This window comes from Elephas maximus, chromosome 27, assembly GCF_024166365.1.
Source record: "Elephas maximus indicus isolate mEleMax1 chromosome 27, mEleMax1 primary haplotype, whole genome shotgun sequence".
NCBI lineage: Eukaryota > Metazoa > Chordata > Mammalia > Proboscidea > Elephantidae > Elephas > Elephas maximus.
This window is the reverse complement of record NC_064845.1, coordinates 12,493,417-12,519,199: the sequence shown is the minus strand read 5'-3', so window position 1 is coordinate 12,519,199 and position 25,783 is coordinate 12,493,417. Positions and strand designations below refer to the sequence as shown.

The 25,783-nt window shown below is 40.5% G+C and overlaps 1 protein-coding gene across 14 annotated transcripts in view; it reads right to left on the bottom strand.

Annotated features, from left to right (window-relative positions):
• The window catches only part of NEK10 (NIMA related kinase 10), a 243,915-nt gene that overhangs the window by 63,506 nt on the left and 154,626 nt on the right, over positions 1-25,783 (bottom strand). For 12 of the 14 annotated variants that reach the window (XM_049870764.1, XM_049870748.1, XM_049870753.1 and 9 more), the window contains 3 exons: positions 21,726-21,855; positions 21,117-21,187; positions 11,044-11,257 (listed from right to left, as the gene is read on the bottom strand). In XM_049870764.1, the coding sequence (XP_049726721.1) occupies positions 11,044-11,257; positions 21,117-21,187; positions 21,726-21,855 (415 nt within the window). Of the gene's footprint in view, positions 1-11,043; positions 11,258-21,116; positions 21,188-21,725; positions 21,856-25,783 lie in introns of those variants that run through there. The other 2 variants (XM_049870760.1, XM_049870762.1) reach the window with 2 other exon arrangements.

The following is a 25,783-nucleotide window of genomic DNA, read 5'->3' as shown; positions in this document are numbered from 1 at the left end:
GGGAAATCAAAATTGCAGTATTTTTTTTTTTTAAGAAATTGATAAACTGATCCTAAAACTGAGAAAGAGAAACAATGGACCTAGAATAGCCAAATCAAACTTGACAGAAAAGAGCAAAATTTGGAGGTCTTTCATGACCCAATTTCAAAACTTATTATAAAGCTACAATAATCAGAAAGTGTGGTATTGGTCTAAGAATAGAAATATAGATCAATGGAACAGAATAGAGTTCAGAAATAGACGCACATATAAATTGTCTGACGATTTTCAACAAAGATGTCTAATAAAATCAATGGGGAAAGAATAGGTGTTTTAAAAAGTGGCGCCATAAAAACTGGGTATTTATAGGGAAAAAATATAAAATTCAGTCATTTATTATTCTACACACAAAATTAAATAAAAATGGATCAGAGGCCTAACATAAAAGCTATAACCAGATAGTACTTACAAAAAATATAAATAAGACCATTTTTTGCAACCTTGAGGTAGGCAACTATTTCTATAACAAGATGCAAAAAAGTACTAACTATAAACAAAAAATTAGGACTATCAAAATTAAAAATTCCTCATCATTAAAAAAATACCATTAATAAAATGAAGAGGCAAGCCATATAAAAAATAAAAAAGCAAGCAATAAAAAAAAGCAATAGACTGGGGAAAATATTTCCAATAGATATATTTGACAACAGATTCATTTCTGGGATATATAAAAAGAAACTCCTACAAATCAACAAAAACAGACAAATAATCCAATAAAATAATGGGTAAAAGATTTGAACAGAAATTTCACAAAAAAGATAAGCAACCAATACACACATGTAAAGATGCTCAACATCATGGGTCATTAGAAAAACGCAAATTAAAACCACAATGTGATACCATTTTACGCTCATTACAAAGGTTAAAATCAAAAGACTGACAATAGCAAATGTTGACAAGTATGTGGAGCAACTGGAACTCTCACACATTGTTCTAGGAGTGTTAAATGGTACAAATTTGGAGAACTGTTTGGCAATTTCTTTTCAAGTTAAACATACAGCTACCTCATGACCCCGTAATTCTATTTTTAAGTATTTATCTGAAAGAAATGAAAATATATATCCACCAAAAGGCTTACATGAAAGGTTCACAACCACTTTATTTATAAAAGCCAGAAACTGGAAACAACCTAAATGTCTATCAACTATCTAGTGATAAAAACAAATGAATTACTGATAGACAACCACATGGATGAATCTCACAGACATCATGCTGTGTGTAAGAAGCCAGACACCAAAAGAGTACATACTTTTGCATGACCTTTTGCCAAGAATAGGCAAAAAAAAAAAAATCTATGAAGACAGAAATCATTACGGTGGTTCCCTCTGAGCAAGAAAGTCTCTACAAAGAGGCGTAAGGGAACTTTTTGTGGCAAAGTAAATGTTCTGAATCTCGCTTTGGGTGAGGTTTACATATGTGTCAACAGCCACTGAATCGAACGCTTTAAAGTTGTACATTTTACTGTACATAAATTATATCTCAAGAAAAAAGAGAGGTTGTAGGGTGGATGTGAGAATTGTGTTTAGCAGTGTTATAAAGCACTACTTTATTTTCTTAAAACATAACAAGCAATGAACACTTTCAAAGCAAGTCATAATCTTTCCTGATACACTCACTGCATTATTTCTTATTGCATTTTCACAGCCTGGGGGGAAATTTAGTCAACAATTAACCAGACAATAAAAGTAAAGATGTTCACAAAAATATTGTCCTTTTCAAATACATTATTTTCTACATGGCTTGATTTAATCTCTTAGATGAGATGCAGACACAGGCTTTTAGTGGTGTGTTCAGCAATTGTAAATGACATACGGTATAATTTTTTTAAAATTCAGATAAATAAATAGCACATTTAAAAAATTTGCACTAAGAAAATGAATATCAGGCTGCTCAATTCTGTTCAATTCTTAAGTGTTCAACTTTAAGATTACTGAAACCTTGACAAAGTTATCAAATGCCTGTCAATAAAGCTTGTGAAGAATGCATACAGATGGCATTAGAAAACTACAAGAAGAAATCCATGATAAAAAAGTGAAACAATGACAGATTTGTAAATTTACAAAATATCCTTTGGTGATGATATGTGCTCTACTAACTGCCTTGTCCTGCAAAGTAGATGAAATTTAAGGTAACACTACGGTGAGATGGATAGCTTTTATGTGGCCTTTCTTGCCCTGGTCTAGTAACTGTCACCCAAGTAATTAGGTGGGACTATACAAATAAGGGAACTCTGGTGGCACAGTGGTTAAGAGCTCAGCTGCTAACCAAAAGGTTAGCAGATTGAATCCACCAGCCACTCCTTAGAAACCCTGTGGGGAAGTTCTATTCTGTCCTATAGGGTTGCTTTGAGTCAGAATCAACTCGACAGCAACGGGAAGTTTTGGGCAACTGGAAAACCCTTCTGAAGCTCAAGAAGGAACCTGAGAGAAGGATAAAGAGAAGGTGAGAGGAAAAGTGTTAAGTACCTTACTTTTCTTCCTCACACCTAATTCAAACAGAATTGAACCTCGGAAAAAGAGTTGGGGGATTGGTAGAACAAACACACAGAAGGTTTGAGGGGAAAATCTAGATGCACCCAGAAAAGACTGGATTCTTCAGAGAAGTCACATGGTCAGCATAATGCTATATGCTGTGTGGATGATATGGGTTGATATGGACATTTAAAGCAAGGAACCTGAGGGCAGAGGCCTTATCTGTTTTGTTCACTGAGGTATTCCCAGCACCTAGAACCATGCCTGATACCAAATAGATGCTCAGTAAATATCTGTTGACTAAATAGTTGAATAGAACCTTGGTGGCACAGCAGTTAAGTGCTTGGCTACTAACTAAGAAGTCAGCAGTTGGAATCTACCAGCCCCTTCTTGGAAATCCTATGGAGCAGTTCTACTCTGTCCTATAGGGTCTCTGTGAGTCAGAATCACTTGATGGCAATGAGTGTAGGTTTTCTGGTTTAAATAATTGAATGGCTGGAACCTGAGAAGAAGAATAGGAAAGGATGAATAAGGCTCCTGAGATGGTAGAGCTAACAGAGTGTCCCTTACTCCCAGTTAGTTCCCCATGGACTGTGTGGCAGGGATGGGAATCCAAAGACCTCGGTGCCCAGTGGGAATGTAGAAGATTGCTGTGGTCTGGCTGACAAGTCACCAGGCAGTCATTGCACTGGGGACCACAGAGCAGACCACTCAAATCAAGGATGCCAAGGAAGTTATAATCAGACCTCAGAGAACAAGGCAGGAGTTGGGGCATCCTGGGCCATTCATTGTGCTTGAACTGTGATAAGGAAAGAGGTCAGGAGTTTCGGGTGCCACAAATACTTGACAAGGACAGAGTTTGCTGCTCCAAAACCAAAACAGAGGGGTTCACCTCATCGAAAGTCAGCAGAGGCCAACAGAAGAAGGCAGCATACAGCACTTCTGTTCCTCTCCCAGTTGCCTTCTAGGGAGGAGGAGATAGAGAGGATAATCTCTGATATGGGAGAGAGACTTGTAGACCAAAAGAAAATGATATGATTTATGTTAGCTAGATCCACAGTCTTCTGCCTTCAGCAGCAAGAGGGGTTCACAAAAATGATACATGACTAGAGTAAATAAAATTACCATTTTTGCACAATTGATTTTGATTCTAATTCATAAGAAATGACAAACCATATGGCTGAATATAGCTCACTTGAAGGAAAAGCAAGAAAAAAAGAACATTCAAATCTAAGTGGCTAGGGATGGAAGAGAAAATGAGCAAGAGAATTCATAGAGGTAAGATGGAAACCAGGAGAAAGGCGTACCACGGAAATCATAGGAGAAAAAGAAATTCAAGGAGATATGAACAATGAGGAATAATAAGGCTCTAGATTAGCATTTTAGTTGTCAGGTATGTTGGAGAAATTCAAGGTTTTAGCCACACTACCCACAGGATTGAATCCAAACATTCTAAATATTCAGACTTCTCAAACTATACAAATAAAAACATGCATTAGGACAGGCAACCCATGTTTCAGCCCTGGGGCTGTCACTGTCTTAGTTATCTGGAAATAGTACAAGTGGATGGCTTCAACAAATACAAGTCTATTCTCTTGCTGTCCAGTAGGCGAGAAGTCCAAATTCAGGTGCCAGCTCTCAGGGAAAGCTTTCTCTCTGTTGGCTTTAGAGGAAGGTCCTTGTCATCGATCTTCCCCTGGAATAGGAAGGACCCCTGGTCCAAGGGACCCCTGGTCCAAGGGACACACTCTGCTCCCAGCACTCTTTCTTGGTGATATAAGGTCCCCACATCTCTTTGCTCACTTCTCTTTTATATCTCAAAAGAGATTGATTTAAGATACAACCCAATCTTGCAGACTGAGTCCTACCCTCACTAATATAACTGCTTCTAATCCTGCCTCATTAACATCATAAAGGCAGGATTTACAACACATAGGATAATCACATCAGATGACAAAATGGTGGACAGTAACACAATACTGGGAATCACGGCCTAGCCAAGTTGACACACATTTTTGGGGAACACAATTCAATCTACAACAGTTAATAACTAGCTGAGAGACCTTGGGCAAATCTCTTAACTTCTCTTGGTTTCCCTTTCCTTGCCTATTAGAGCCTAAAACAGTACCATTTCTAAGTTCAGTTCTTAGTCCTGAGACTACACCCTTCTAGGACTCGATTGCTTCAGGTAAGCTGGTACATCTGGATTTTCTGCTCTTTGTTCTTCACTTCCATTCAGGAGCGACTTCCTTACCTAGTTTCCAAGGCCCAATGGTACCCTGTTTGCTATGGAAGCCTCACTGACCCACCAGCCACATATTTCATTTGGTATTTACCCAAACTGTCTGGATTCAGTAGAAATTTCCTCCTGTGTAGCTACCTTAGCTTCCCAAGTAGACTAAAAGTTACTTCACAGCGGGGACCATTGTTTATCACTTTTTATAACCTTCATAATATTGAGCACGATGGCTTACATGCAGAAGATATTTAACAAATCCTTGTTCTTTCGTTATTAATCATAGGACGCAGGCATTTTCAAATTTTCTCTTTATGTTGTTTTCTGACAAGGCTTATGGATTGAAAGCAGTTTCCCAAACTGAACCAATTTACTAAACTAGTAAAGAGAAATCATCCTTCAGCTTTGAAACAGGAGGGGTGAAGATAACATCCCTATCGAATATCATTGGAAAATCTCCCACTGAGAGAACACGCTTCTCTCATGGTTTCTCTTCAGTCCCACCGAAACATTAAATTCTGCTCTATTTGTACACATAGAAACGTACTTTGCTCACCAATGTAAACAACAGCCTAAAGCTAGATCCACAAAATTCCAATAATCTGAATGAAACTGAAGAAGTCCATTGATTTTCCAAGTTTTTACAGACTGGATTCTTTCCAATGTTCATCCTTGTATTTGGTGGTGAAAACCCAAGCAATGTACCCTTTAGAAGTGTCTGTAAACAGTTTCCCTCTCTAGGTTATATCATAATTATTATATCATTATATAATACCGTTATTATAATAATGGCTTTGTATGCTAAACTTGTGTACAATATCAAAACGCTGGCCATGATTTTGCCCATTGCAATGCCATACACTTTCTACATTACAATACCCCTTTTATTATTACACATTTACTTGGAAACTGTATTTCATTTTCTCTCTACTTGATTCCCATTATTCTCAACCTTGGCTCTTCTAAGATAGCGTCTTCTGAATTGTAATAATTAGAAAGCTTAACTAACAGTCTCCAATTGGAACATTTCAAAGGAAATATGAAGTCAAAGTCTCGCTTGACTTTCACAGAAGGTAAACCACAGTACACAGGAACAAACTTTATTACTAAAGACTTCTCTGTCCCTTTGAAATATGTATTAGTGCTGATCTCTTACCAGTCTGTTAGGAAAATTGCCATAATTAAGAATAAGTGAAAATGTGAAAGTAAATGGCAGATTACCTCATGAGACAGGAGCTTTTAAGGTTTCTAATCAGTTGTTTGCTTACCTAGTAATTTGCAAAATTTCAGTAATTTATAATGGATCTCCTATGGTGTTGTGAATTCACAAAGTTCTATTGAACCCACTAATTTCTCTTTCCTTTGACTGCTACTCATCACAGGATTGTGTAATTACACTGTTGATATTAACTGCTCTAGGAGGACAGTCTATATTTGAAATGAAACAATCATAATACTGCTTCAGGAAAAACAAAATACAATTTTACACCTATAATTTTTCTGCCAGCAATGGTATGGGTGTAAGTTTTTAAAAATAACAAATTGGTCCCCAGTGAGGAAAATGTCAATTAGCTTGATGCTATCTTTTGACGAAATGTAACGTATCGTTCTCCGTGCTTCAATAAAGTTGCATTTTTTCCTTTTACTTAACACTTGATTAATCTTGAAATGGAAAATTACTAGTATACATAAAACACTGCAAGAAGAGAAGGAATTTTATGACTCTTTGAAACAGTAATTAAGCTTTGCTTTGAAATAAGGCACTTCTCTGTGGTTCCTATGAGACCGTATGCTCCATGCGGGTCCTGAGACTGGCTACTAGCAAGTGCTCTATAAATACTTGCTAGGATTGCTATGAGCTGGAATAGATTTGATGGCAACGAGTTTGGTTTTTGGATCTGTATGACACACATGGTTTTAATGCCGCCAAGTCCACTCGGACCAGTTAGCACTAGATTAACAAGTTACATCAAAAAGCTATGCCCCTAGCATATATATGTACTGCTCTTTTTACAGAACTGATGCTAGCTTATAATTTTATGCCACCTTTTAACTGGCACAGTATTTCCAAGCACACTAGCTTAATTAATCCTAGTGACTGTTGGGACAGGTCTTGCCCCATTTTACAGATGAGAAGATTTAATGTGGAGAGATTAAGTAACCTCACAAAACTCATACAAATAATGTGTAGCGGTACCTGGATTGATATTTCAGTTTTTCTAACAAAAGTATGAAAAACAACATGTATAATTTCTCTGATGCTATGATGATGATGTATGCAAATCAAAATTTTCCGCTTGAATTAAATGTAATTGCATTAGAAGAGTTTACTGTTCAAAAACTTTCATTGAAAATCTTTTTATAAAGTGGAAGCTGTTCCTAACTCACCTAACTGTTAATTCTGTAGCTTCAAAGATTGGGTTTACCATCAGTACGAACCACAGTGAAGGAAACAGAGTCTTAGGAGAAAAACATAGACCCCTTAGGTCACCAAGTCATGGATTAGCAAATGTCTGCACTGTGGGGCTGAATGAACGAATTCTCCACAATGCCAGTTTATTCATGGTTCAATGTGTTTTTTCTCTACATGAGGAAAATAGATATTTTTGATCCAGGTAACATCATTCAGGAAACCCTGGTGGTTGTAGTGGCTAAGTGCTACAGCTGCTAACCAAAAGGCCAGCAGTTCAAATCTTCCAGGCGCTCCTTGGAACTCTATGGGGCAGTTCTACTCTGTCCTATAAGGTTGCTATGAGTTGGAATCGACTTGAAGGCAATGGGTTTTTTGGTTTTAACATCATTCAAGTAGGCTGTAATTGAGTCTCACAAATCTGTTTTGGCACTACTGATTCGAAAAAGCTAAGGATCTTCCTTAATAATCATTATACTTTCTGGAGACAACAAGATCAAGCAAGTAACTTCATGGAACTAAATTCTGAAGAACTAAACAGAAATGTTATTCAGATATAAATTGCCTCAGAGTCCCCAGCTTATGAGTCACCTTTTACTTTAATCTTTATACACAAATGTTTCAACCCCCAGGGACAGATGTGCTAAAAATTACAATGCCTTACCAATATCTCCAAGGGCTTTTGGGAATGCCACAGTAGCCCCTAGACACCTTTTGCTGAACTTCACTTGCACCTCACTTCCTGGGGCAGCCCCATCTGTTTTCTCTTGTAAACTCACACAGGGTTCATAGACCCATTTCCCTTGATGTTCAAAAGCACCGTTCACACAAGGCAGCTGTGGGTAATGGGCTCTCATTTTTAAGGACTAACAGTGGAGGAGGAAACCCAGGTGGCGTAGTGGTTAAGAGCTGTGGCTGCTGACTAAAAGGTTGGCAGTTCAAATCTACCAGTGCTCCTTGGAAACCCTACGGGGCAGTTCTACTCTGTTCTTTAAGGTCACCATGAGTCAGAATCGACTCGACAGCAAGGGGTTTTAACAGTGGAGGATTGGTTACCTCACAGAATTTCACAACACATGTTAGAACATCGACTACTAAGGGATTGGTCAGTTCCTGGCACTGCTAGGAGGGCCATGCCTTGAAATTGACAAGGAGTTTGCTTATATATGCAGCCAACCCCAGAGAGGTTTCAAAAAGGAGAAAAGGCAAAAGAGGTAAAAAGGGAGAAGCAGAGAGAAGAGACAAGGAAGCTCCTAAAAAGAGCTGTAACACAGGTCAAGGGCTGTAACACTGAAGACAGTGAGAGGCCTTGTGGCAGAGCCAGTGTGACAGGCCTGGAAGGGGCTCTGCAGCAGTGTCAGCAGCAAAAGGCCTGGAAGGGGCCTTGCTTGCAGCAGAATCGGCAGCGACAAGCCCAGAAGGGACACTGTGGCAGAGTCAGTGGTGATGGCACAAACCTCCTACTAGAAATGCAGCTAAGAGAGCTGAACAAAGTTGCTACAACGGCTATGATCAGGGTCAGTTGGTAGTGGAGAGGCTGATGGCGGGGAGGCTGAAGGCAGAGAGGCCGGCACAGCTGAAAGGGGGCATGCATGACCAAAAGGTGGCCTGTTCTGAGGGGACTCAGAGGAGGCCTGAACAGCTGAGAGGGGTGTGCACGGCCAAGAGGAGTTATGTCCTGAAGGGGCTGAAAGAAGTCTACACTGCTGAGAGGGGGTGTGCACAGCCAAGAGGAAGCCTGTCCAGAGGGGGCCAAGAGGAGCCTGCATGCCTGAGAGTGGGCATGCACAGCAGAGAGAAAGGCCTGCTTGCTTGCACGGCTGAGAGAAGCCGAGAGAGCTGTCCTGCACTGAAGAAGGGAAGGACGTGCTCTCCACTTTGGGGGAGCCTTCCAGACTTTGCCTGCATGCTTCCTGATCCCAAATTGCACCTTTAATAAACTACTTGGCTGTAAGTATGGTCTGTAAATTCTGTATGGCCATTGCAATGCATTATCAAACCCAGCAGAGACGTAGACAGTGCTGTGGGGGGAACAGCTGGTGTTAGAAATGGTAAAGAAGTTGGAGAGTGGAGGTATGTCTGACTTCACCTCACAGAAGTCAGCTTTGGGCTGATCCTGGTTCTTACCTGCAAGGAAATCTAGACAGGTTCTGACGCTACTACTATTACCCAGTGGGTGAAACTCTACGATATCTGGGGTTTGCTTCAAAATAATCTGGGGGTGGCAGGGAAGGAGAAGTGGGTGAAGGTTGAGATGATGCAGGACTGGCCTCAAGTTGCTAATTGTTGAAGCTGGGGGATGGGTATATCCATGAAAGATCACTATAACACTCTCTTTACTTCTATAAATGTTTGAAATTTTCCATAATCAAGGGTGTAAAAAAAAAAAAAAAGCTGAGAAGTAAAATAAATAACATGGTCTCTTCTCAAGGTGTTTTCCTAAAGAGAATTTCTGCTGTTAGATGTTAAACTAACCCTGCATCAGCTACATGAATCTAACACAAAATGACTCATTTATATTAAATAGGAAATTGACTAAGGAGTTTTGCAGGGTAGGACTTAACAGAAAACCCAGAATACTTAAGATATATAGAAACAGCTAAATGTCTTGAATTTTAGTCTACTAGGAATACTTTATTCTCAATGCAACATGGCATATGTAGAATGGTGTTTCTCATTGTTGCCTGGTTTTTACAAAGTCAGGCAGTAAAATAACAAGCAAAGAGAGCTCTAACTTCCTATATATGAGATTTAACGGAGTTCAACCAGTGCTATAATTCCAAGTTATATGCTCCTGAACATAAGCTGAGGCCTTAGATAATCACAATGGGTTGTTCTCTGAAATTACAGCTGGGCTGAGGATCTGAGGCAATGACATAAAACTAAGGCAAATGAAAACTATATTGAATATTCAACTGCTGGAGTCCAAGTATGTCAAGACTATCCTGCCAAACGTAGTGCTTTCTTTCTAAAAAGGAAGGAGTTCGCTGAAAACACTGTTATTCAAGAAGTCAGAACTGCTTCTTCTTTGAGACCAACTTTTTATATCATTTTCCCAGCTGAGGTAGAGCAGGTTCTTAGGGAAGGAATTTAAGGGACAGGTACCCTGACCAAGAACTGACTTTATGTCCCTATGGCACTGGGCCCCATGCCCAGGAGTGAAGAAAAGAATGTGTGGTCTGTTGAAGGACCTCTTACGGACTCCCTGCCGGGGAGGCCCAGGAGCAAATGGCGGATGATGATTCCCACAAAGGCAAAAAAGAAGGAAAATAAGAAACAAGATCAGCATTGGCGCCATCCCTTGCCCTTGTGGAAATTTGTGGGTTTGGCATCACTTTTTCAAGCTGTGTTCAGTAATACACTTAAATATCACAATAATCTAAAAAGTTCTCGCAGGAAAAATAAGACAGGTTCCAATCTGAAGCGTGACAATACGATTACCACCATAAACAGGAATGAATTCAACCACACAGACTAATAAGAAAACAATGTTAAAAGGCAAATGTTATCCCCCTCGCTGAATTCACAACACTGTCATCGACATTCCCAAAAGGTGCAATCAGACCGCTCAAGAAATCAAACACAAGCAATCACCGCAAGCTATACAAAGACCATGATGTAAACGTAAGGAATTGCTAAGAGAACTTTTTGATCTCTCTGGTTTTGCAATGGACTGTAAATTATGGGTAAGTTCTTTGCGAAACCAGTTGTACTGAGTTATTTTATTTGTAGCATATACAAATGCAAATACGAAACTATAGAATACTGAAATGTTACCTGTAACGGTTAATATTTCCTAACTTTAGGTAAATTTTCCTTAAAACAAATGTGAGTTTCAAACAGGCTATCACAGTGCATCGTGAAGACAGTAAAAGATTGGCACTTACTTGAGACAGCAGAGCCAGCTCATGGTGACATGTGACAGCATTCCGGTTGGCTTCCATAAAATACCTCTGGGTGCGCCTCCGTTCCCGGTCCAGCTTCTTCTCCAAGGCAAGCTGGGATGTAGATAAGTTGTCTAAATATTTCATCATGATATCTGATATCATGGAACTGACTTCGACAATATCCGGGCGGGCTTCTGCATCCGGAGTGAGACACCTAAGGAAGATGAGCTCATTACAACATGCTCTCTGCTCAATGCTGGATGTTGGGACCAGGCCACGGGGTGTGGAGAGTCAAGGTTAAACCTCATGGCGCTTTCAGCACAGGGTTTACACCCAAGAGAACCTGGGGGAAGATGGACATGAAACATGGCTTTGAATCTGAGACTTCTCAAAAGTCATATGGAGTGCAGGGAAGAAGAGGGAGCCAGCACTGTCCTTTCCTACTTGTGGCCGCAGGTGAGGGTTACAGGCTGATTGAGCAAGAGCCTGCAAATCAGGTCTCAGGATAGGATGATGGGGACACCTTCTCTTATGCGATTAGCTGCTTTCTGAAAGCACTGCCCACTCACAGAAGGATACCCAAAATATGAGCCCTGAGTGATCATTCTTGATGCATCAAAAGGGAGGAAGGCTTTTTGGGGGGGGGGGGAGTCACAATTTATTGGCCTTTTCCACCTATATTTTAGAAATATTACTACCATTTGATCAGTGAGATAGCAAACAAAATATGAAGTCATAAAAATAAAATACAAACCAGTTACTGAGAAGTTTAAGATGTTTATAGTAAATTTAAATTAAAAAAAAAGCTAAGGTGACACCAAAAAAAAACAAACAAACCCATTGCCATCAAGTCGATTCCAACTCATAGTGACCCTTACAACACAGAGTAGAACTGTTCCATGGGGTTTCCAAGGAGCGGCTGGTAGATTTGAACTGCTGACCTTTTGGTTTGCAGCCGTAACTCCCAACCACTGAGCCACCAGGGCTCCTAAGGTAACACACTGCATGGTAATATTTCTGTAATTTTGGAGGTGGGAAATATCACCATCGTAATAAAAAGTAGTTTTTTTTATTGCTTGTGTCACAGCTAAACAATCACAGAAAGGTATTATTTGATGTTCATGGGACCAACTAGCCAGATCACTGGTACGTTTTAAGCACTTCTGGCACCCATCGCTGCATTTTATCTATTTTTTAATTCAAATTCCCTAACTTCACCAAGGTCATATGTGCTTCACAATAAAATGTCACTGTTTAGATTTTGAGAAAACAAAGCTAACATTCACACCTTGCATTTGATTTTGCAACCAATCACACAACTCTCACCTATACTGATATCTCCAGGCAAGGTTTAAGAATCATTAATTCACAATTATTCTTCACAACAGAAGTCAAAATAAGACTCATTTGACAATCTGTTAATTTTTCTTTCTTACTGAATTATTAGCCATGAGCAAAATACACACAAGTCTCAGTCAGGTTCTAAGACATTGCTTTATCGTTTTATGTTTTTTCTTTTTAAGAACTGAGGCAGTGGGGCTGCGCTACGGTTATGACAGCCATTTATACATTTGCTGAGTTCATATTTCACAATGTTTACTGTATGCATTTATTACATCCAGAATAATGCCAGAGAGTGTGGCAACTGCTACATAACTTGCAGGGCCCAGCGCAAAATGAAAAGTGTGGAATTAAATCTCCCCTTCCCCTGACTTGCCACTTCAACCTATGGTAGAGGGGCTACCCCCAAAGGATTGCAAGCTCTGTGCCTGCCAGGATGCACTTGGTGCCTGAACTGGAGGTGGGCAAGAAGCCCCCCCTGAATCTGTCATGGAGCACACCAGGGTGCTGCCAGCACACTGCAGGGATGGCCACTGCCCTGCCTGCCCTAAGATGCAGCAGGGCACACACCCAACCCCAGTCCTCTCCACGCCTGCACCCAGACCCTGCCAGGGCAGGAGGATGACAGAGGAACACAAGCCTCTTCTGCTGACATGACCCAGTCCCCACCCCAAGTACAGGGCAGCAGTGGGCGGGGGGGGAGGCAGGCACAGGGTGCTGGAGGTCAAAGATAAAATTCAGAATTCCATGACTTCGACTACAGAGTAATGAACCGTAAGTGTAGGGCTCATTAGTGTGGGACTCTACTCAACTGCAGTGGTCACAGGCACAAGAAGCTAGCTTTGTGTGGCCATGACATATCTGAATTTCCGTTTCTTACTTTTGCTCATAGTCACAAAAGAAACTAAGCTGTTGAATTTCACCTTCTAATTAAATGAGAAGGGACCAGTCCCTGGAGAAGGACATCATGCTGGGTAAAACACAGGCACAGCAAAAAAGAGGAAGACCCTTAATGAGATGGACCGACACAGCGGCTACAACAAGGGGCTCAAGCAGAGCAATGACTGTGAGGATGGCGCAAGACCAGGCAGTGTTTTGCTCTGTTGTACATAGTGTCGCTTTGTGTCGGAACCAACTCGACAGCACTAATGACAGCGACAATTAAAGCAGATCTTTATCTGGTCTCACTTAATTGGCAAAAGGGGTTAAAGGTGCTGTAAGTGTAGGGCTGACCTAATGTTGGTTATGCCTCCTCTGCGAGCAAAACCCCCAGCACCTAAGCCTTTCATCAGTGCAGACACTCTGTATTCTTAGACTGCGGATATTTAAATTGACTCAAGGTACAGTTAGCGGTTGGATTATCTGCTGAGCATTTTTTTTCTTTTTAAACCAAAAAGGCAACGTAAGGTAGTTTGGCAAATGATATAGTTACACTGTACTGTGAAACCTGTGAGAGCTGGATCTCGATGGGATGGCCTTGTTTTTCTAGGTCTCACGAATTTTCCGTCTTTGACAGAGTGCAATCTTACCACTTTTCTATCACTCTCTCTTAGTGGAAAATATTTGAGTTTTCCTTCTCTGACAGGTTTCTACCTTAGACAGGATCCAGCTTTCACAGGTTTTACTGTATGTATATGCATGAGAAGACATGGGATCTCTTAAGATCCTACTCCTGTAGCCCATAAAAGAATATCTTACAAAAACTTAAACTTTGAGTATCAGTGGTCATTGGCAGGCCCTTCAAATACAACATACTAAAAGATATTCATTCAACAAATATATTTGCCCGATCTGGAGATATTATGGCAAACGGGAAGAGAGCTGGTCTCTGTTCTCCTGGCATATAGTCATCTCCTCTCCCAAGCTTACTCCCCATCCTGTATTTGCCATCACTGGAAAAGGCACTGCCAGGAAGGTGCGGTGTACCATCATGGTTACGCATGGGGGCTCTGGACTCAAATCTCTGGGTTTAAATCCCAGCTCAGAATCTGTTAGCTCCCACCTTGGTCAAGTCACATAGCTTCTAAATCTCAGGCAGCCCATCTGTAAAATGAGGATAATCAGGTGTCTGCCTCATCAAGCTCACTCAATGACATAATCTCTGTGAGGTGCTGGCACATTGTAAAAGCTCAGTAAATGTAAGAAAGAGAGGATTCTACGCTTTGATTTCTCCTCATCCCTTCCCACATTTAACAAACACCAATTTCTGTGGCTTCTATCTTCTAATTATTTCTTGAATCCGTATTCTGCTCCTCTATTCACAACGTTATTGGTCTTTTTCATCACTGTTTGCTTGGACTACTGAAACAATCTCCTAAATAATACGCTCAACTCTTGTCCACATCTGACCCGTCCTGTACACTGCTACCAGAACAATATTCCTAAATCTGACTACAGTGTTCCTCTGCTCAGAATTCCTCAACAGCCTCTCATAGCCCAACAGGATAAAATTACCATTCCCTGCATGCCATGTTCTTCTTGTTAGCTGTCATTGAGTTGATTCCAACTCATGGCAATCCCATATGTTACAAAGTATGACTGCTCCATAGGGTTTTCCTGGTTGTAATCGTAATGGAAGCAGGTCACCAAGCCTTTTCTTCTGTGGTACCACTGGGTGGATTCAATTCACCAAACAAGTCCTCTTCTGAACTGGCTTTTACCTCCCTCCTAGCCTCACCTGGTCTTTCCTCTCTCCCAGCAACATACCAAATGCTCCTACCTGTAACACCTCCAAATCAGCCATGGCTCCATTACTTTGCCCATTTTATTCCTTCTGCTTGAAATGCCTTTTTACCAAACTCTATCCCCTATGTTCTTGCCAAAATCCCATTCTTTTTCAAGTCTGTATATAAGAAGACGTCTACGACTAACCCCAAACATGCTTATTGTCCCCACTTTTACATGCTCTTATTGCACCATCTACATTTGAGTCCTTAAAACTACTGTAACTATTGTATTATAATGGCCTGTTTTACCACTCGACTGGAAACTTCCTGAGGGGGAAGGCACATGTCGTCTTCACTGTGGTCTCCTCAACATGTAAAATCGAATCTGGATCCTGGTGGGTACGCAGCAAACGAATGAATGAGCAGACTCAGCCTAACACCTACAGAATTTATCTGTTCGTAATCCAAAAGGCATGGCCATAGATTTTTGGACTCTCAGGAACATCTACCAGAAGTTCCAGTTTAGCCTCACTGCTCTGAAATGACTCTCTGCTTTGCTATTTCAGAGACATTCTTAAGAGCGCTTGTCATGGATTGAATTTGATCCCCCCAAAATATGTGTCACCTTGGTTAGGACGTGATTGCCAGTATTGTGTGATTATCCACCGTTTTGTCATTTGATGCGATTTTCCTATATGTTGTAAATCCTATCACTAAGATGTTAATAAGATGGATTATTGGCAGTTATATTCATAAGATCTAAAAGATTAGATAGGGTCTTAGGCCAATCTCTTTTGAGGTATAAAAGACAGAAATAAGCAGAGAGACATGGGGGACCTCATACCACCAAGAAGTCAGTGCTGGGAGCAGCGCGCATCCTTTGGACCCGAGGCTCCTGTGCTGAGATGCTCCCAGACCAAGGGAAGAGTGATGACCTTCCTCCAGAGCTGAGAGACAGAAAGCCTGCCCCTAGAGCTGGTGCCTTGACTTTGGACTTCTAGCCTACTGGGCTGTGAGAAAATAAACTTCTCTTTCTTAAAGCCATCCACTTGTGGAATATCTGTTATAGCAGCACTAGATGACTAAGACAGCATCCAAATCAGTGCGTAACACATGCTGAAGATTGTTATCTATCACTCTCCAATCAAAAAGCATAAAATCCTGTTCCAGAAAAATATCTGGGCTGTTCTGTTCACCGCCACCTACTTTGTCCTCACTCTGTTCTGAGAGGCCAGAAGGGAAGAATTAAAGGGACATGGTGTAAAACTGTATTCACTGCATGTTTTAAGAAACAAAGAGCTGAGCACGGGGTACAAATGTAAAGGTGCACTTGTCCTTAGAACTAGCTGTAAGCATTAACTTTTTCAGTACTCGTGACTGCCTCTGAAATAAAGCACCAGACAGCTTGTGCAACCAAGCACAGAGAGAGAAAAATAAAGCAAGTGGACTGTTTTGTGCATAAAAGGGAATGTTCTTCCCTTTTCAAAAAGTAAACAGACAAAACTCTCTCACAGTGTACTGAAAGCAAAGATAATGACGCTGGTACGGGGCAGAGCAACAGAGAGATTTCTGCCCCTAACTCTTCAGGGTTGCCAAGTGACCCTCCCAATTTAAAAACCTGCAAGGAAAGAAAAGTTTCAGTGTGAAAATGTACACGGACACCACATCAACAAACGATAAAGGCAAGATGCTGCACACTAGAAATGCAAACAGCATGAGCTCTACCTGGCAAGGGTGTAGAACGTAAAAATGAGAAGACAGGAAGACAGAAGAAAGCAAATACATGTGATGGAAAACCACGCATAGTTTTAAATTAAAAGAATAGATTATAGTAAAACTGCCGCAGCAATGACTGCCTCAAATTTCAAAGGCTCTATCAAATTACTGGTGATTGACTGAGTGTGATGTCTTCCTGAGTCATAAACAATCATTAAGAACACTTTTGCCTTTATGTGTCCCTTGCATCAATCTCTTGAAGAAAACAGTAATCTAAGAACATAGACTAAATTTGTTCCCTAATTCTTTTGGGGCTTAACAAAAACAAAATTTAAAGACTAAAAATCCAAAGCAATCTAAATATATGCAATTGCATATGACTCATGATCGATTTTGGTTTTACGTTAAATTTCCTAAAGATAAAACTTTTTCTGTTTTGTGAACGCAGACAATAAGGGGTCTTAAATAACTTTAAATGACAACAGTATCTATTATACAGTGTATGCTGTGATCTTAATTTATAGTCAGTTTATCAAATAATTGCCAGTCCTCACTTATTGAGGAATCGACATGTTTTTGACTTAGAATTGTCCTCAAAGAACGTTTAATCTGGTTGCCCTTCATAGATGATCATTCATCCTCTGAATCGTTCTGGCGATGGTGAACTCACTACCCCTCAAGCAGCCTCCTTCACTGGGGTATCTCTAATCATGACACACACACTTCCTAGTGGTGAGCCAAAGTCTGCCTCCTTGTAACTTCCACCCCTGGTCTTGGCTCCATTTTCTGAAGCTCCACAGAATCAATCCAATTCCTTTCATATTTGTTGTTTCCAATGTAGTTCCATTTTTCCAGTTTACTGAAATGTTTTTAATCTTCTTACCATTGGACATGTTGGCTCAACTTCTAACCCACCAGGCAAGTAACTGCCCTGCTTTCCAGCTCCTCCACTACCACTCCAGTCAAAGCCACCAACATCTCTCTGGAGGACAACTGTATCTCTGTCTTCCTCCCGCTCTCAGTCCCCTCCCATCTATCCCCCATACAGCAGCCAGCATGATCTTTGTTAAAGAAAAAATGTTCGCTATGTCCCAGCCTGCTGAAAACCTTTCAGTACTCACAAAAATCCAAAACCCTCAACACTGCCTACAGAGCCTGGTTAATCAGGGCCTCATCTGCCTCCCCAGTCCCCAGTCATTCATGGCCTCTTCCTTGCCTTACTTAGCATGCTACTTCTCCACTTTCTTTCAGTTCCTCAAATTATCAACTTCTTTCCCTTGGGGGAGACTTCAGGAAGCTGTTCACCGGCATACTTTTCCCACTCTATTGACTCTTTGAGAGTGGTCATTGTTCAGGTCCCAGCTTCCATTTCCCTTATTCAGAGAAACTCCCCAATCTCTACACTAGGCAATCTCTTTCTGCCTCCTTTAAGCCTTCATAACATAATCATAATTTATATATTTAATTTTATAAGTAAAAATAATAATGACAAAAGTTAATACTTAAGGAAGGATTTCTGTGTGTTTGGTACCATGCTAACGTATCAGAAGCAGTATTTTTTTTAAGCTTCGAAGCAAGTCCATAACATAGTTACTGCTACTACCCACACACCACAGATGAGGGAACTAGGGCTTGGAAAGATGAAATAAAATACCCGAGGTCACACAGAGGGTGAGTGGGAGCACAGGGATTAGGGCCCGGTTGATTCCAGAACCCACTGCTCTTCTTAATGTCTAGGCTATAGTGTTGATATCTGCCTCCCCCAACCAGCATGAATGCTGATCCCCAGAGAACCCGTCAGAAGCCAATTATGGTCCCGTTTGCTCAGATTCACAGAATTAGAACCGTGTCTGTACCTTCTCCTCTGCTCCACCCCTCCCCTGCTCTTTGTGGCACTCAGCACCCTTATAAAGGAGAAAATTAAGTCAGTAAATATGGCACTTTTTGTCTTGACATCTTGAATTTTTAAGGCACTTTCCAGAAAACAAATAAAAGAGAACAAAGAACAAATCCTGGAGAGATGAGCAGCTAAAATACATTTGTGTGGATTCATTAGCAACAGGGCATGAGGCAGTATATGAGGAATTCAGATAATCTAAAGAGAGCCAGCTCATTTCCCATAAAATTAACAATGATAATTGCTACCATTTCTCAAACATTGACTGTTTGCCAAGCCCTGTGCTAAGTGATTTACATAAGTTGCTTTGTATAATCACTACACTGGCCTGACGAGGTAGGTCTCAGGAAGATCCTGGTTTTACAGGATGAGGAAACAGAAAAAGAGAGTCAAACTGCTCATCCAGCTTGACCTCTCTCCAGAGCCTGAAGCGATTAACTATTTTGCTAAAATTGCCTTTGTGTGTGAAGACTTAATATGGCAGTAGTGTGCGCAACAAAGAAAGAATCAAGATATAATCCTACAACATGTAAGAAGTACCTATTAGTGCAAAAGGGCTGGGAGGAGAAACTAAAGGGAAAGAAGCACAGTGTTCATATGTCATCAGAGATGGTACTAAATGCTGGGATAGATACTGCTATGGATTGAATTTCGTTCCCCCAAAATATGTGTTGGAATCCTAACCCCTATGCTCCTTGATTTAATTCTGTTTGGGAATAGGGTTTTATTACGGTAATGAGACCATATCAGTGTAGGGTGTGTCCTAAACCTAATCACTTCTGAGTTATAAAAAGAGCATATGAGACATCAGTGGAAGTACCAATGGGGGAAGACTGATGCCCAGGGAAGATCCCCTAAAGAACTGAGGAATGCCAGGGCTACAGAAGCTGAGACAAAAAGCTTCCCCCAGACTTGACAGAGAGAGCCTACTCCTATATCAGGTGTCCTGGATTCTGACTTCTAGTCACTAAATTGTGAGAAAATAAATTTCTGTTCTTTAAAGCCACCTACTTGTGGTATTTCTGTTAAGCAGCCCTCCATAACAAAGACAGATATAAACCAAGTTTTAAGGGAATTAAGAAGGTAGGTGGATAGTCTATCTGGGGTAAATCTAGAATTTCTGCAATCCAAAACAGTGAGGGTTTGGATCTGCTTGGTAGGGCAGAGAAGTAATCTTGGGTTAATTTATGTACCTAAAAGGATCCAGAGATAACAACGGCCAGATAAACAAGAGTCACTAATTCATGCAGCCAATATGTATTAAGGATCTACTCTGTGCTGGGCACTGCTTTGGACATTAAACAGCTCTGAACTCGATTCACAAAGTCCCTGCTCTTGTGGAGTTTACATCCTGGTGGGGAAGAGACAGATCATAAAAAAGCAGGTACATAAGTGTAATTATAATACGCCAGCGGGTGCTATGAGCTTCATAAAGCCTGGCAAGGGGGCTACACAGTGCTGAGAGGTGGTGGTGTCGTTACTGTTGGGCTCCCTTATAAAGGCACACTGTAAGGGCTCAAAAGAAGTAAGAGCCTATGCCTTAAGTCTATCTAAGGCAAGAGTGGTCTAGAAAAAAGGAACGAAGCAAGGGCAAAGGTCCACAAGAAGGGTGTATGCCAAGACTAGCAAGAAGCTGGCTGGAGCTCAGGAAGAGGGGAAGTGGGAGTGGGTAGGGTAAGAGGTCAGCAGGGACAAGCCCTGTGGGGCTGGGAGGAACTGGTCGAAACATTGGGACTTCACTACAGCGACAATTTTCATTAAACTCCTACTATATTGATAACCAGGAGCCTGGTGGTGAAGTGGTTAAGAAATCAGCTGCTAACTGAAAGGTCAGCAGTTCGAACCCACCAGGTGCTCCTTGGAAGCTCTATGGGGCAGTTCTTGTTCGTCCTATAGGGGTCGCTAGGAGTCAGAATTGACTCAATGGCAGCAGGTTTGGCTTTTTTGGTTTATATTGATAACTGAAGCATTTCTAACTTTCTTTGAAAAATTATGATAAAACACAATATTACCAATTAAAAAATAGAAATAAAAACAGCTTGTAATTTTGTCATCTAATACATGTTAGTTTTTTTCAGCTTCACATGTTCTTGTCCAGCCTTTTCCCATATTCGAGCATATTTTTAATGTTTCATAGTAACAAACAGCTTTACATCCTGCTTGTGTTACTCAGCTTTATATCCTACACGTTTTACAGGTTGCTACGAAGCCTTCCACGTAACGATTTTAGCGGTTACATAATATTTTAATTGAACTTGCTGTTTTTGAGTTCTCTTGGACGCTGCAGTTGCTTCCAAAATGTCACTATTACCAATGATCTGCAAACATTTTTCTAGGCTTGGATTATTTGGGGGCCCTTCGTCTTCATGCGTTTTCACCCATACACAGTGAATTTTTGTAGAATAAGTTATTTCTTGGCCGTCCCGTACGAGCCCAGTTATAAGACTAATTACCTGCTGATGGTATCTGTCACTTTTTCAGAGTAAATGCCTTCTGGCACTGGTTCGTATACCGCCTCCACTATCTGCAAAACAAACAGACTAGAGTGATGGAAGTAAAGGGACCGTTTATATCTGTGCTCAGTCATACTTGGCCACAACATGAGAGATATTAATTAAGCAATACAACCTCATCCACAAATTGTATTCCGAAACAAGAACATCCTGACCAAACGAAAAATTAACCTCATCTGAACACCTCTTGAACATGGCATTGTATTCTCCAAGCTGAGTAAAGTTAACCACAGAGTCATAACAAATGATGTGTGAGATAATATAAGACGCAGAACTGTGGGCAGCCAAACCACAATTAAAAATGAAAGACCAAAAGTAATGTGATAGCTTTCTTTTTATAATTTTCTATGATAAATGAAGACAATTAGAGTGGAAAATAGGCCAAAGCACATGATATATATATTTAGAAGGAGAAAAATAAATTGAATCATGCACAGTGCCTGCTTTTAGTTGACATTTTAATAAAAACCATAAATGTTCTGTTTAAGGAGAAAAGGCTGGTGGCATTCTTAGCAACATGAGACCCTTGGGCTCCCCAGTGTTGCTTACTTTAGTAGCCAGGGAGAGCATGTTGGTGCTGTAAAAGGGAGGATTCAGGCTCGCCATCTGATAAAGGATGCAGCCTGCTGCCCAGACATCAGCCTTCTCCCCGTACGGCTCACTCTTCAGGACCTCGGGGCTGAATTAAAACAAAGACGTTAACAGATTTTGAGAAAAGAAGAACAGGTCAACGCAGAAAGTATGCCCAGCCTTCACGCTGTAGTTTGTTATACAGAAAAAACGTACTTGAAACCCTTGATCACTATTCCAAGTAAATGTATAAAAATATCTTTGAAGTCTCCCAACCTCAGATGAACGAACAAACATAGTCAGGCAATTCCAGACTGCTGCTGTTAGATGCCCTCAAGTCAGTTTTGACTCATAGCAACCCCACGTACAGAGCAGAATTGCCCCATAGGGTTTACTAGGCTGTAATCTTTACAGGAGCAGATTGCCAGGTCTTTCTGGCATGAAGCCACTGGGTAGGTTTGAACTGCTAACTTTTCGGTTAGCAGCCAATCGCTAAAATTCCAATTTAAGTGCTTAAATATCAGTGAAATATATAGACACTGCCTATTACGTGTCTGGAAGTGATTTTTATTTCCAGAAACAACAGCCCCTCTGTAGTGTATGGAACTGTGGGCCCCAGTTCTGTACTACTTCGGAGACTTTGTGCATCCCAACACTTGCTGTAGCCTCATGGTGGGCAGTGTTCATTCCTAACTTCTGCCTGTGACTTGGACTGTGTTTACTTGCTTTGGCCGAGGGAATAGGGAAGTGACAAGGCACTGGATCAGAGCCTCAGTCATAAGAAGTATCGAGGGTTTTCATTTGTCCCTCTGAAAGCTTCTGTCACTACCATGGAAAGAGCATGCCCCCACGTAGCTGCTGCCCCTCCAGCCTGGTTCTAGAATAAAGCACATGGAGCAGATATACCCCAGATAAGGCAGAGACCTACAGCCTAAAGGGGAACCAGTCCAGCTAACCCACAGACCTGTGAGTGTCAGAATAAATGGTTATTGCCAAATGCCATTGAGATTTCTGTGGCTGTTTGTTATACAGCATTATCATGGCCCAAACTGAATGATATAGCTTCCCCTCTTGGCTACTAAACTTTAGCTTATAAATCAGGGAGTGGAGGAGCTATTTAAATGTATTACAGGAGATGACATCACCAACTATGTCCACCTCTTCCGAAATTGCATTTCCCAACTGGCCAAAGGTGCTATCAGTCTTTAAGTGAAGTTAAGTTGTGAGGGTTTATGGGTCTGTTTTTGTTTTATTTATGTGGCAGACAGTGTAGTTCCCACAGATATTTTGAACTAATAGAAGTTTTCTCTATCATCTCTGCAGAATGGGACTCAGTGAAAGGCTTAAAGCACTCAACAAACACCCACACACATACAACATAAACACACACACATACCTAGTTAAGTAGTCTGATCATTCAGTTCTATACTGTGTACTGAGCACTGTGTTCAACCCTCCAAATTAACAGGGTGGGGATTAAAAATCAGATTCAACAGTGGATTAAGATGTAAAAAAAAAAGCAACTGGTAAATCGGTATAAATCTGCATTGACTGTCAAGAATAATCAAGGAATTGCTGTTCTTGTGAGAATATTGAGAAGAATTTCCTATTTAAGATTTATATTACGTATTTGCAGAGAAAAGTATGATTTCTAGGTCTCTCAGGTAAGCATATTCATGTGTGGTGAATGTGACTGAGTTAAATAACGTGGCAACAGAAGAGCCTGGGGTGAAGTACCCAGGCTCTGCTGGCGCCAAGGTACAGAAAGTGTCTGCTGAGCAACTGCTCACATTCAAACAATGCCTTAACAAGAAACATGGAAAAAAAAAATCTTTGGCTCCCCACAGACAAATTTCTTACGTTTCAATCTACTAAGAACTCACAAGATGTGCTTTGTATTTCCAAAAGCTCACGCAGATCCCTTTTCCATTTCCCGTTTCTGGCGTGCTTTCTGTGGGGCAGTTCTACACTGTCCTATAGGGTCGCTGTGAGTCGGAACCAGCTCGACAGCAATGGGTTTGGTTTGGGTTTTTGTTCACTCACAGCAGTTAGCATCAGCACTTCTTCAGAAGACAACCTTCAAAGCCATCTTGCCTTTCGCACAGAGAACTAGGTGTGCCTGGGAGTTTAATCCCTGCCCCCAGGCTCCTAACCAATGACTAGTTGGCGTGGGGGTATAAAAACTCCACCCTTGCCCCTCTTGGGAACAACCCTGAAATGGGATCCATGCTGTCTCCAGAACTCTGCCATGAAATTGAGCCAACCTCAAATCAATAAAAATACAAGGTCAATAATTCAGAATGACTAAGGAACTTGGCCACTCTAGGGCTTTGCTATTCATAATTCCATGGATGTTTTGGGCACTGCTTTCATATCTAGTAATATTATTCAAATTTTAAAAAGACGGCTAAATTTATGAATGCATTGAAGCTATTAGAAATACTCAGTTTAAGATTTTTTTTTTTGTATATATGACCATAAGGAGCCCTGGTGGCACAGTGGTTACAAGCTCAGCTGCTAACCAAAAGGTCAGTGGTTCAAACCACCAGCTGTTCCATGGCAGAAAGACATGGCAGTCTGATTTCTATAAAGACTACAGCCTTGGAAACCCTAGGGGGCAATTCTACTCTGTTCTACAGGTCACTACGAGTCAGAATCGACTCAGCAGCAACAGGGTATAAGATTAAAATTAACCAGACCTAAACATATATAGGATGAAAACATATTATTCTCTAGTACACTTGGATCATTCTCCAGGACAGACCGTATGTTAGGTCACAAAACAAGTCTCAATAAATTTAAAACTATTGAAATCATACAAAGTATCTTCTCTGACTACAATGGCACTAGGAATCAACAGCAGAAGGAAAATTAGAAAATTCGCAAATACACTATTAAACGACGAATTGCTCAAACACAAATCACAAGGAAAAGTATAAAATACTACAGACAAATGAAAGTGAAAGCGCAACATACCAAAACCTATATACATAGGAAAGACACTGATCACAGCAAAATTTATAGCTGTAAATCCATGCATAAATAGAGAGCTCTCAGAGCAATACCTTAATTTTACATCTTGAGGAACTAGAAAAAAAAGATCAAACTAAATCCAGAAGATAGCAGATGAAACAAAATAATAAAGATTAGAGTACAGAAAAATGAAAGCAAGAACAGAAAAACAATAAAAAGAATCAACAAAACTAAAAATTGGTTCTTTGAAAAGATCAATAAAATGACTAATCTTTAGCTAGACTGACAAAGAAAAAAAGAGAGGAGACACAAATAACTAAAATCAGAAATAAATGTAGGGATATTACTACCTATCACACAGAAAAAAAAAAAAAAAACCTTTAAGAGAATACTACGAACAAATAAGTATACGCCAAAAAATTAGATGATCTAAATGAAATGGACAAACTTCTACAAACACACAAACTACCTAAATTGTCACAAAAAGAAATAGAAAATCTCAACACCTATTACAAGTAAGGAGATTCAATCAGTAATCAAAAACATCCCAATGAAAAAAAATCCAGAGCCAGATGTCTTCGCTGGTGAATTCTACCACATACTTAAAGAAGAATTAACACCAATCCTTCTCTAACTTTTCCAAAAATAGACGAGGAGTGAACACTTCCTAACTCATGCTATGGGGCCAGGATTACCCTTATACCAAAGCCAGATAAAGACATCACAAGAACAGGAAATGACACATCAATGTCTCTTATGGATAAAGATGCAAAATTACTCAACAAAATACTAGCAAACAGAACCCAACAGCAATTAAAAGGATGATACACCATGACCAAGTGGAATTTATTCCATGAATGCAGGGGTGGTTCAACATAAAAAAAAAAAGTTCAATGTAATATACGACATAGAGAGAATGAAGAAAAGGGGCATCATGATCAGCTCAGTTGATGCAGAACAAACATTTGACAAAATTCAACTTTCATGACAAAAACACTCAATAAGCTGAGAACAGAAGGAAATCCAACATGATAAAAGGCATTTATGAAAAACCTAAAACTAAC